This window comes from Manduca sexta, unplaced genomic scaffold (assembly GCF_014839805.1).
Source record: "Manduca sexta isolate Smith_Timp_Sample1 unplaced genomic scaffold, JHU_Msex_v1.0 HiC_scaffold_3139, whole genome shotgun sequence".
NCBI classification, from domain to species: Eukaryota; Metazoa; Arthropoda; class Insecta; order Lepidoptera; family Sphingidae; genus Manduca; species Manduca sexta.
In genome coordinates this window covers 3,350-15,948 of record NW_023594174.1, presented here as the reverse complement: position 1 = coordinate 15,948, position 12,599 = coordinate 3,350, and the positions used below count along the sequence as shown (strand labels likewise).

Here is a 12,599-nt window from a genome sequence, read left to right as displayed (position 1 = left end):
GAAAAAATACCTGCACGCTCCAAATATTTATTGTATGAAGTTTTAGGACAGCAGATCTCAAACATAAGCCATTGCTGACATTGCTGTTAAATCAACTTATCACCTACATGTACTGCGAGTAGGCGGAATAATTGAACATCATGTCGAACACCTGTCCATCGATTTAGATCCGGTTATTAGTTACACCTACGTATCTGTACTTAATGGTTATGTCATTGCTCTCAAGTAAGCGTTCTGAGATGAATATTTTCCTTACCTTTTATATGGACGTTTTTAGAAGATATTAGAAAATTCACACAAATTATCTGAATTTCACTCGATGTATTATTATCATTTATGTATGTTGTTCCTCGATTAGATATTTGAACCAATATTCCATCGCAGATTTTACAAAAGGTTTTTGCCAACAAAGCATAAGTTACGACTCAGTTTATTAAATTAGTTATTTCTAGGTTTCATAAAACCACGATACGAAATACCAACAGTTCAACTGTACGCTAACAACTAGCTCAGTGGCACGCTCTAGTCTCGATAAAACCTATTTGGTCTAAAGTATGTTAACGATAATGATGGCTATCCATCGGCAACAATATTTCTAGGTGTCTACGGTTCTTTATTGCAATCAAGTTTATTACATGTTGGTGTTAACAATAAAACTCTTTGTAATAGTGCAGCTTAAACACAATATTTTCAACATATCAAACAGTAGTACTGTATTACATCACATATTACACACCAACAAAAATCACATTTTCGGAGACGAATTACGTAAGAAATGTCACTAACCGTCTGGTAAACAAGAACCATTGACGCAACTATCCGCGCGAGAAATTATACTGGAATTAGGCAACACCGGCAAAGACCACTTCATATTACTTAAGAACACGCAAACTTATGCAGTCAATTTTAAATACTGAGCTATGGACGAAACTAATTTTCGTAAGGCACCGAGCCGGTATAAAATTTAAACAGTTTATGCATTTCTTTTGAAATTTCTGTACATTTACATTAATATATATGAACACGAAAGCCATAACAAAATAAATCATGACTTGAAATTGATGAAACAAATATTAGTCAAGCATTGACGCTTTGTCTACGCATGACTAGGCAAAGTTATGACTAATGCATCATCACTTATTATTTAATTTGTATTAGGTACCATAGGCAATGAAACACATTGTACTATCTACAAATATGTTCCTCTAGAATGTTAATCTGCAAAGGCTTAATAAGCTTTTGAAAGTCTGATGAGACATACATTGCGATGGACGCATTAGAAGAACGGCATGGTAATGAAAATCCAATTTCTTATTACCAATTCACATTCGACCCACTGTAACATCTAATCTATAATTAATGAATAAGATCGTGAATACCAATAAAAGATGGCAGTGATCAGAATTCACAACTCATTTGATCAAACATTCGACAAACACGAGAACAAAATCACAAATATTACTCATCGTGATGCTTCAATGCCAAGGTTGGTCCAACGCCTTTTGGACACGTACAAAGGAACCGGTTCTCGCATTAAGTCGGTCACAGTTGAAGTAATACCAACCGGTAAACTCATTGGATAGCGGACACGGCGGCAATTGCGATCCAACGACAAATATTGCAAAACAGTTTGAACGGAACACGTAAGTGCAGATGCAGATTTCACGTACCCAGTGGCCAAGACATTGAGACTCATTCATATGCAAATTGTCCACGACGTGACAGGGGTACTCAATATGCAGACGTTTGTTAGTGAATGATTTAGGTGCCTGTGCGAGATATAAATAGATCGAGTTTATTAACTTTCTTATTGAACTGGCATTATTATGTTATACCTTTGTATCGCTGGCCGGACGAATAAGACGCGATGAACAACGTTATTTTAAACAAAAAATTGTAATAAGTTCTTAAATGATTAATATTTTTATTTTTGATGAGATGTTTTATAGTTAAACTAAGTTGCAGTAATTTGGAGATTAATGAGCGGTTCGTAATGAAAATAATTTTACTTATTCAGTTTTATATGTCGTTGTAACTATGTCTGTAATACATTGTAACCATTTTAACATTATTTAAGCAGTTTTATATGGTGTAAAGGCAACAATAAAGACTATATTTAAGTTACACTTAATGCATCATACGAAGTAACCTTTTAAGAATATCAAGTAGAAGTCCAATTATAGAAAGATTTTGTTTTGCAATATCAAAAAAGAATCGTGTAATTTTCCTTTCAGTAATTTGTTGTGAAGACCGACAAGTACTAAGTGTTCTACTGTACTACATTACTGAACGGACAATAAATATTACGCAATTACTCTACAAATCGATCTGTTCACACTAAGTGTGATCAATTTGAGATAACAGTAGTCCGAAGTCATGTATTCGATCTGGTATATTAAATGAGAGGCTTCTAAGAAACTAGTAAAATGGGTCGAAATTAAATCCAGATCGTAAATGTTTAGGGAAGATGTTACACACAGGACCAATAAAGCGATAGTTCAAGCTATAAACACCGGTTAAGTTGACATAAACAGAGGAAACTATAGCGGAAGACCATAACATTCTACTTTCACAGATCACAAAACATATTTAAAGATAAAACAAAATCCAGATGAATATAAAGCTATATATAATAAAACATGTGTTAGCAGATGACGTGAGGTTTTGCACAAACATTTCAGTATCTTAAGACGCGACGTTTAATTAAGGTATTTTACCTACAGTAACACTTGTGTACAGAATGTGCATTCTATAAAAAGCTAAATATTTACACTAAAGAGCGATGTTCTACTTCTTAAATTATGGCAGATAATGCAATTTTGCACCTACTGTAGAATGGCTTAGGAAGCCTTAAGAAATAAAAATGGGTACTGCTATATCGAATTATCCTATTGCCCTATATCGCTTTGTTTGTCTGATGGCTACATATTTAGGTTTAGACAATATTGAAGGCTCGGGTTTCGGATAATTAAGATCTGTAAAACTCTTGCGATTGGAAAACACTTGAGCTGCCTGCCCCGATAAGGCGCCAGAAGCATTGTTACATTAAAAAAGGCTGTGCGAAACGAAGAAACACAAATGAGCTACAATCCAAATACTTTGCAACGAAATAGCAGTCACCCAGGTACTGAACTGCAATATGCTCACAAATGCAGAACACTTTACATAAACAATTCATAATAACCACTGAAGACACGTAAGTAATGACGTCGATGCAATTGGTTGGATCCAAAGTCAATGAGGTCGAGCCTCGATGCTGCAGGTTAACGAATAAATCATCGCCGGGGCTCTCGCGGGGCCGTATCAATTTATGTTGTTTATCTGTTTCCCCCCGCTGAAAGCGATGGGAAGAGGGGAAAATAGCGCGTGCATCTCGCATGAAGGTTGACATTCGCTGGCCTCGTTTTGTTTCTAGATCATTCTATTTATAATAGTGCTGTTTATGGGGAGGATTTGAGGTCGTAGAATGCTACAAATAGGTTGGTTAAATTTCGGACCAAACGATCTTTAGGTTTTAACTTATTTGCATTATTAGTATTTGTATATTTTTTGTATAGAAAATAATACCCATTTTACTCACATCTGCGTATTTAGTTGACTTACACTATCATCATTATCATCATCAGCCACATAAAGTCCACTGCTGAACATAGGCCTCTCAACTCAACTAAAGATTTCCAGACGGACCTGTCGAAAGCGCTCTGCATCCAACGTATTCCTGCGACCTTTATCAAGTCTTATAATAAAATAATATTAAATCTCTTCTACATATTCAAGTCGCGTTAGCAAAATACTTAGAAAAAATAAAGTTTGACAGAATTACTCGTAATTAAATTCAATACTACAGTAAGGAGCAAAAGTATTATTACCCGGCACGTTTAAATAAATAAGCAATGCTGAAGAACTCACACCATATAATACAGCAAACAACAATTTAACATTTGGGTCCGCAGAGATATCATCAACGTCACATATGCACGAGGGTCGAACACGCACATGTTATTCTTAATAGCCCAATTTGTAAAGTGGTATTTGTGATAATATACATTACGCTTCTTCGTAATGCAGGGGACGAATAGTCTTGTGGGCGACTACCGCAAGATTCACTACTACAAGTACTTTATGTAAATATAAAACCAAAAAACAGAAAATATTGAAATCGACATAACGTCTTTAAATGTTTACTTCTATACATAAAATTATATTTCTCGTATAATGTAAAGCATTTAGTGAAATTGGCTAATTGCGGGTTCTCACACGGTTCACATACCCCTACATCGTTCACTAATAAAAGAATAAAGTTAAATACCAAAAATAAAAGAATGAACAAACGAAGCGTTATTTCGTATCGTAGCAAAAAACACTGGTACTTACTTTTGAAAGCAATTCAATTTGCAAGACCTAAACAATGACAAATGATATCAATAACGATGTTTTTGTGACAAATGACACAAAATGGCGAAGTATTTTATCATTACCTTCACAAAACAACCTCTCTCTTTTTTATACAATGTAATGACGAAAACAGCCAGTCGCACGCCCCACAGTAAACTTCTCGACTGCTCATGAACTCTAAACAGAGTGCAAGGCTATTGCTACACTGTGCTGTTCTTAGATAGACAGAATGAAGGCGGACCATATTGCGAGGGAGGATCAAGAGACCTTCAAATAAATAGAATTTACGAGGGAAGACAGTTCACGTCTTCAGAATTGCTGGAACCGTACGAGTTTCCATCTTCTTGACAATTAAGTTTGACATTTGACAACTTGATATCGCGACGGTCGATTCTGTAACTTCATATCAGCTAGGTCCAGACCTTATAATGAAGGCAAACTGCTTTTGCTACATTTTTTCATCAAATGTTTTCGTCTTTACATAATAATTACTCGACTCAGACATTGTTAACACGCTACAATGATTTCAAGTCTCGAAAACTGTAACGTTACAAAAAGTACTGTTTCAGTGTTACGCAATGTTTGCCCCAATTCCTAGAACGTGAGATTTTTTGTTTGTCCGAATTTTATCTTAATTGAATGTGTGTTAGACTGCATATTTAGAATGATCGTGAATGTAGGAAGCGATTAATGCAAATGAATTGAAGATTTATGGATTATGTGTTTGTAAAGTAAAAACAGCGTCAATTTATGAGATATTAATCAAGTGTAATAATTTTAGAAGAATTTTATTACTTCTTATAAACAATTTTATCATATTTGTTTATAAGACCATTTAAAATATAAAATCATTAAAAAAGACAAATCAAAATTACATTAAAATCTTTTTGTTTATTGTGAGCAGCGTGAAAATTTCACTAACATTACATTCCTCACAAACTATTCATTGAACTCTGAAGAAGTACCAGTTATAAGCTATTGCTGTACCATAAAACTTATCACTTACTTTCACAAATCGTAAAACGAATCGATTCAAAACCGATGCGAATGCAATGTTGTTGGATGCATCTAATGAACGGATTGCGTCCCGTTAGAGCCAGATAATCTGTGGGATGGCCGGTGGCTAGTAACGGTACACAGGCCTTCGGACAAGCTGGCCTGGCGTGACAGAAGCCTTGCAAACGTCCGACTATCGAGTATCGTATGACGTGAGAACATCGGGAAACTAAGCTATGACTACTATGTGAATGTTTGTGACTTGTCTGGTCTTAATCAATATTGAAGACACATTTCAAACTATCATGATGAAAATTCTAAAATTTTGTGATTATAATGTAACGGCTGCATATAGATTTCAAATTGGCCAAATTATGTTCAAATTGCTTCATTTATAGAACTAGGGAAATTATAAATTGGACTCATTTGCGAAGATTTCCAATTCCAGTCATTATAAAAAAATCAGTAGCAGAATATAGTATAGTTTGCTACAAACAAATTACACAATTAATACATTAGATCGCATAGATCTGTTTAAGAAGCACTTTCTAATCCACCGACCATAGATGGACATCTTATGTTGCCTAATCATTGTTGAAATGTCAATGGATCCGTTTATGATGAGAGCTTTCAGCTTTCACTCTCTTTTATGCAATGAAAGCATTGTACACTAATGCTGTGTGTTGACCTTAGGCATTGCGACCTTAGCAGTTTAAAGCATGATCTCGGGTGTAAAAGTTTTACTGGTTTTCAAGTAATTAAACTTTGAAAGCTGGAAGCCAGAAAAATCTAAAAGACTGGTCACGTATTTTGTTGTAGTTTTATAATTTGCATAGTCATACCGTTGATGAAATTAAATTTGTAATATATTATATTTGACTACTTAAGAAATAAAGTAATTGATACATATCTGTCCGATGCCTTAGAAATTTGTAAGTCAGTTCCAATTTGAAGTTAGCTAATTGTCCCATTCTTTATATTACTGGCTGTATTATCATTTATGATGCAAACAATAACAGTTCGCGCAGGCCATGATATTATGCCTGTATTACTCACGCGCAAAATAAATTAATTCCGTCTAACATCGAAACAAAACACCACAATAATTTTCACGGTTGCAAATGCATGACGAGAATTTCTATGAGGGTAGACCACGTGTTCCGTCTATCCTTTTCTTGTCCTGTTAATTTACATGTAGAGTGAAAGATACAGCACTATAGGTCGGATATCCGTGTTTAGACAATCGACGCGTGACCGTGCCATCCGGCGGTAGGGTGCTACCACCATGACGCGCACAATAGTCTGGTCAGTGGTGAATGACGTCATAATTTAAGGTAACGGCAATTACATGTATCGCCATCGTCGGTGACAGGCAAGGACGTATTTCTAAATCTAATTTACATAGTAACTAGAACTTGGAACATTGCAGTAATATTTGATTTTTTTATAGGTTAAGGCACGCACAGGGCTGTATAATGCCACATAGATATAGGTTGAGATCCTCAACGATTACTAGAATTATGGCGGCTTACCTGCGATACTACGCTTCGGAATATCAACGAGAACCTAATGAATATAATGGTTCATGAAACAAGATATTTTTTGCACCTAACAATGTTAAATTAGATTACTTATTTGACAAACATTTTCTACAGCGTGGTGAACTTGGCTTTGATCTCTTTAAACAATAATTTAGAGCGTATAATCAATTGTGACACTAAGGCGGACAAGTTTTTGCCAAATTTACTTACAGTAACGCTACTAAATAAGAAGAAATTGAACACAAGGTTAATAAAAGCGCTTTTGAATCTTGTAAAATTGTAAAAAATTGTTTATGAGTTTCAAACACTATTTTATAAAAGAGGGGTCAAGGCTGTTCAAATATATCTCGAGAGAGACCTAATGCGACCAAAACCGAGATAAATGCTAGTCAAGAAGATTTATCATAAAATTATTTCAGTAAATTATAATACACTTAACATGTTCTGCCGTCTATATCACAAGCGTTCTCAATAATAGAACATTTAGAAAATACTTTGTGAATTCCCAACTTCCCATATGTTAATATAACAGACATACTTAAACTCACGTCTCTTACTGGGAAGGAGTGGCAGATAGGCAATTGGGGCAGGTGACAGTAGATCAAGTTTATTTTCGTCTTATTACAAAAGATAGCAAACGTATCGGTATGACCGCAACCAATCAGTATTTTTATATTGAAATGTCATTAATTTCGATTAAAGAAAGTTAATATGTCCAAAACCAGCAAGGAACCAGGACCTCAAAGTACAAGAAAGCTTGACATTGACAAATGCAGTAAAACGTAATATCATAAACAAGTTAAAAGTGAAATCATATAACATACCGAACTCATCTCTGATACATTATAACAGACAGTGGCGAAGCCTCCATACAACCCGATTCCTACCGGCTTCCCTTTTAGGTTTATTACGTTTGTCTTAGTTTTTGTTTTCTGTTAAATTGGCAGCGATATGCTTACTAGGGCAATTTTTTTTCACATCGGGTAACCTTTTGAAAAATGTCACCATTCGCCACTGATAACTGAGGTATATTAGTGTCTTACATGTCTATCAAAATTACGAGTATTATTTCGCTTTCTTACTGCTCTAGTGGCGACAAAACGGTCTTTTTGGAAAGCGTAAGTGTGGTATCGCGATTTGCACACCTTAATATTCTTGTCGTGACTTGATCTACATTGTCTTTGCGTTGTAGACACCGCTACACGGTTCTGTTCTTACCAATTGGATTTCGTGTTTTTTACCAGTTTCATAATGATGTTATTAAGACCGGACGTTATTTTCCTTTTTTAATTTTAATAGGTACCGTATCCGACGTCTCGGATCTTTAATATCGTATTCGAAAACAAGCTTTGCTTTAATTGTAGCGGGGCATAATTATTGTCTTGGAATCACCGTGTAAAAAGTATAATGTGATTAAATTGTAGGTAAAAAGTTTATCGAATGGAACAAGGATTTGAAGTTCGTGATAAATCATAAAACAAAAATAAAGTTGATATAATTAAAAAGGTCCTAAAGTAGAAGATAACCGATGGAAAATTATAAATTCAGATGAATATTAAATAAATAAATAAAAATAAAAAAGCCTTTTATTTCTTGCTAAAAAAAAGTTACAATTAAAAATATTAATTATAATTACAATTTTATCAGAAAATAAACATCACAGGAATTCATTATTTATTGTGTTATATAATCATTTTATGTGTATATAATTATTATTATTTTATTTTTGTTGAACTGCAATTCATTGTATTTAAATTTGTGTAAGTAGTATTGCAAGAACCCTCTCAGTCGAAGGTAAGGCCTCCTCCAGAGACGACCAACGTCCTCTATCATTTGCTATTTGCATCCAAGAACCTCCAGCTATTCTTACTATGTCGTCTACCCAGCGTGCCAAAGGTCTTCCTCTATTTCTTTTTCCTAATGGGCCTGGCCACGACGTCGTTTTCGTAGTCCAACGTTTGTCGTCGTCAGATGAATATTAGTCCGAAGAAATTTTTGTTAAGCAAATCTACGACTAGCGTTTTTTGATCAGAAATTGCTGCGTATTTGAGGTAAGCATGGAAACCGTTTGTTGAAGTTAGATCAATATGCTTACGTAACCAAATGACGTGGCGTATGCAGACCGCGGCCTTTCCCTTGATGATTCCTTCAAGGCGAATACATACCTTCATAAAGTGAGCACATTGATAAGGAAATATAGACTTTATTCTATATTTTATTCTCTTTGAAATGGTATACTTTGCTTAAAATATCACTGTTCATTCAATAAATGTTATTTTTATTTGTATTTAATTATATTTAAACTTAAGCGTTAATAGTTGCATTAATGACAATTTTACGTAGGAATAATTAAGTGTCATTATATTTTATCGAATTAAATAGTATTACTGTAGGATCGAAAATTCCGGAAAAATATAATACTCGTTCAATCTCTCGAATAAAAATACGATTGGCAACAATGTTTTCAGTCAACATTTTATTATGAAACATGCTGTTTGTTTAGATTAAAATAATACTTAAATCTTAAAGCTAGACTAGTCATAAAATCTAGAAGTTTTAAGAATAGACCAAAATAACTTCATGGTAAAAACAAGTCATAGAACCTAATCCTCAATGTTTGTCATCGAAAATATTGTGTTGAAGGCTCGGAGCATGGCGTCATTTATGTCAATGTATTAATAAAAGTTCTGTTATCAAGATACAGGAACTTTATCAACTCTTGCTCATAATAAAAATAAACTAAATGACTGTAATAATGTCATATCTATTACTGGAATGTGTATTACTAACGTTACTTTTAATCAACTGAAAGTTAAGGAAAATGATTATGAAATAACTGGATAAAGCCTAGACAAATTTGTCGAAAAATATTGGTAAAATAAGAGTTTCGTGAATTATTTATCCTGCAATAAGACGGATTAAGATATATTTGTCACGAAACCTCAGAGAAGAGATAAGATAAGGAACCTGCATATCAAATTGTATTGATCTATTTCAATTTCAATAATCACGAATCTCGTGTATCATAATATTAATTTCTATAATTTACTTATTCTCTCTTTAGTAGGAGGCACATAATTAATCATCATGAACATCGATAACAGTCGGAGGGCTACAAAAACTAATGCCGGTCTTAAAGGATTAGAAGATGTAGAGGGCTGTACATATAATCACTAAATGATAATGTTTCCATCGATTACAGTTAGATATTTTAGCCTCTACAAGTGCACATCGGGCTGCAATACAAAGGCTGATGTTATCTAATCGCTCGCATACCTACTGTTCATTTACAAGGCGTGCCTCACTCTACGGGCAAATAAAAGGCATCGATAAAAAAAATTAGAAAACGTTTATTACAATATAATGTTTATAAATTAATAATAAATACATCACATTTGACGACGGGTACCGAATGAGATGCCCGACTGCTGACCCTTGTTGGTGCCGTATTGCAGCGAGATGACGTTCTGTCCGGCCTTCAGCTGCTCTTCGCTGAATTCACGAACGTTCTTATCGGCTTCCTTCGGGCCGATGGACGGCTTGCCGTAATTACCCGCCTTCCTGCCCAAGGACTGCAGACAAATCACCACCGAGTACAGGTTTTGTTTCTCCCACAGATCAATGGTCTGGAAAGTCTCCTGTGGGGGCACGCCGAGCTTCTTCGCCGCTTCCAGGAACGCGTTAATATTCTCCATGCACTTGAAGGCCATCGTCGACTGGTTGACTTTCTTCACTGACCCTTCCTGGATAGCGTTGACTAGTTTGCAAAGTAGCGTACCATCCTTAAGTACCTCGTAAAGATTCTCGGCGGTTCCGGAGGTGTTGGCCGGCTCGCCAGTCAGCTTCCTGATCCACTCGAGGGTCTCCTGTGCAATCTCGTCGTTGTACTTGCTGTGGATGCGAGCCTGGGCCTCGGCGTTGATGCCGGCTTTGCCTGCGCGGTGTTCAGCCATGTTGTGTGTTGACAAGTGTGCGGCTACGTGTCCACTGAACTCCTCGTGATAAGCGTCCTCACAATATCAGCTTGACGATACGTATGATAGCGACTATCGCTTTTTCTACGTACCAGTATACGGTTTATCGCGTCGCAGCATTATCTTGCCGTATAAGTGATTTATAATTGTGATTAAATGACGGCATGCATTAAACTTAGAAAATGTTAGTCACAAGATTAGTTATGTCATGGCCGTATTCACGTGTGCACACAATACAGACTACATTTTTGGAGCTAGACGTTTTAAAATTTGTATCACCAATTTATTATTTATTGCTTTAAAACACTGCACTAAACCTACCGAAAAAATCGCTTGCTCGGTATTGAAATATTACACATTTTATTTTTTATTAATGTGTGTATTTTTTCGTATATATACAAATTGTATCGTGTGGTCTAGAAAGCTCTAGAACAGTCGATCACACTTATCAGCTGATAGATGCCGGTATTTGCGATTACAAATATTATCGTATCTACTTATTACTATAATATCAGTACGTTTTGGAACACTTCCAATATGTACATTGTATTTAAAAGGTAATTACGAATCATTTATATCTGTTTAAGTGAATATAATAACGTAGCTTGCATTCAGAAACAGAAAATTTTGTGATGTAATATGACTTGAACACAATTAATTACGTATTAAATATTTAAATCTAAGACAAAGAGGAAAGGGGCAGAAGAGGGAATGCATAAAACATGAAATATCCAGTCATGTTGTTAACTATATATCTAACCATAAACGATTATGATTATATCATTTTGTATAGTCTCCAACCGGAATCAGTTACTAGTCTAATGACTGATATGCCTTACATAAATTATCTAAATCCCGTCTTAATCTAATCGCATTAGGATTTGGTATAATATTATTCCGTTAAGGGCCGATACATTGCATGGTTGTGTTAATGGATTTTGAATATTATTTCAAGGAAGACAATGTCGACAATAGTTTGACAGTAAAAAACTATTTACGCTGCGCTCCGCTATACACATATGCTCCGCCTGTAAGGGCGCTGTTTGCAACCATTAACATTGATGATATACAACTAAATGCTATAAACAAGCTTATCAAGCTGTGACTGTCCTTCATACATATATTCCAAGTTTAAACGATTTAGAAAATGACCAAAAACAGAGTTTTGAAATAAAAAAAAATAAATCTGCTTCTACGCTAACAATACGGTAGCCAATGTAGCCAATACTGCAATTTACTTCGCAGTTGATGATATATGCAGTCCAAATAATGTCGACCAACGAGACGTTGTTCTTCAACAGTCGCCAGAAATTTCGACCTTCTAACCATTCAGAGACAATACTAATTTGCCGCAAGTTTCGCAGCACAGGACGTTCGCGAGGCACTTACAACATTTCCCATAAACTGGAAAACAATAGCAAATTGCGCATGCGCACTGCGGACACACCGTTGTTATTGAATGGCCACATTTTTACAAATGATCCATTCATTGGTCTGTTGCGAGAGCCAACCTTGTTTTAACTTTGCTAGGGCTGCCACGCTACTATTTTAAAAAGGAAAGCCATACTTTTGAAGATAAGAGATATAAGACAGCCCATAGAGTAAGTCCAAAGAATCTTGGAAGATGAACTACGATACTCACCGAGGAAGAGAATTTTGAGCGAACCTGGTTTGAATATGATAATAAATGGTT

The 12,599-nt window shown here is 35.2% G+C and overlaps 1 protein-coding gene across 1 annotated transcript; it reads right to left on the bottom strand.

Moving 5' to 3' along the window:
* Nucleotides 1-10,262: 10,262 nt before the first annotated feature.
* On the bottom strand, nt 10,263-10,976 carry LOC119192769 (myophilin-like). Its single transcript, XM_037446532.1, has one exon. The coding sequence runs from the start codon at nt 10,883-10,885 to the stop codon at nt 10,322-10,324; it is 564 nt and encodes a 187-aa protein (XP_037302429.1). The 5' UTR covers nt 10,886-10,976; the 3' UTR covers nt 10,263-10,321.
* Nucleotides 10,977-12,599: the final 1,623 nt, after the last annotated feature.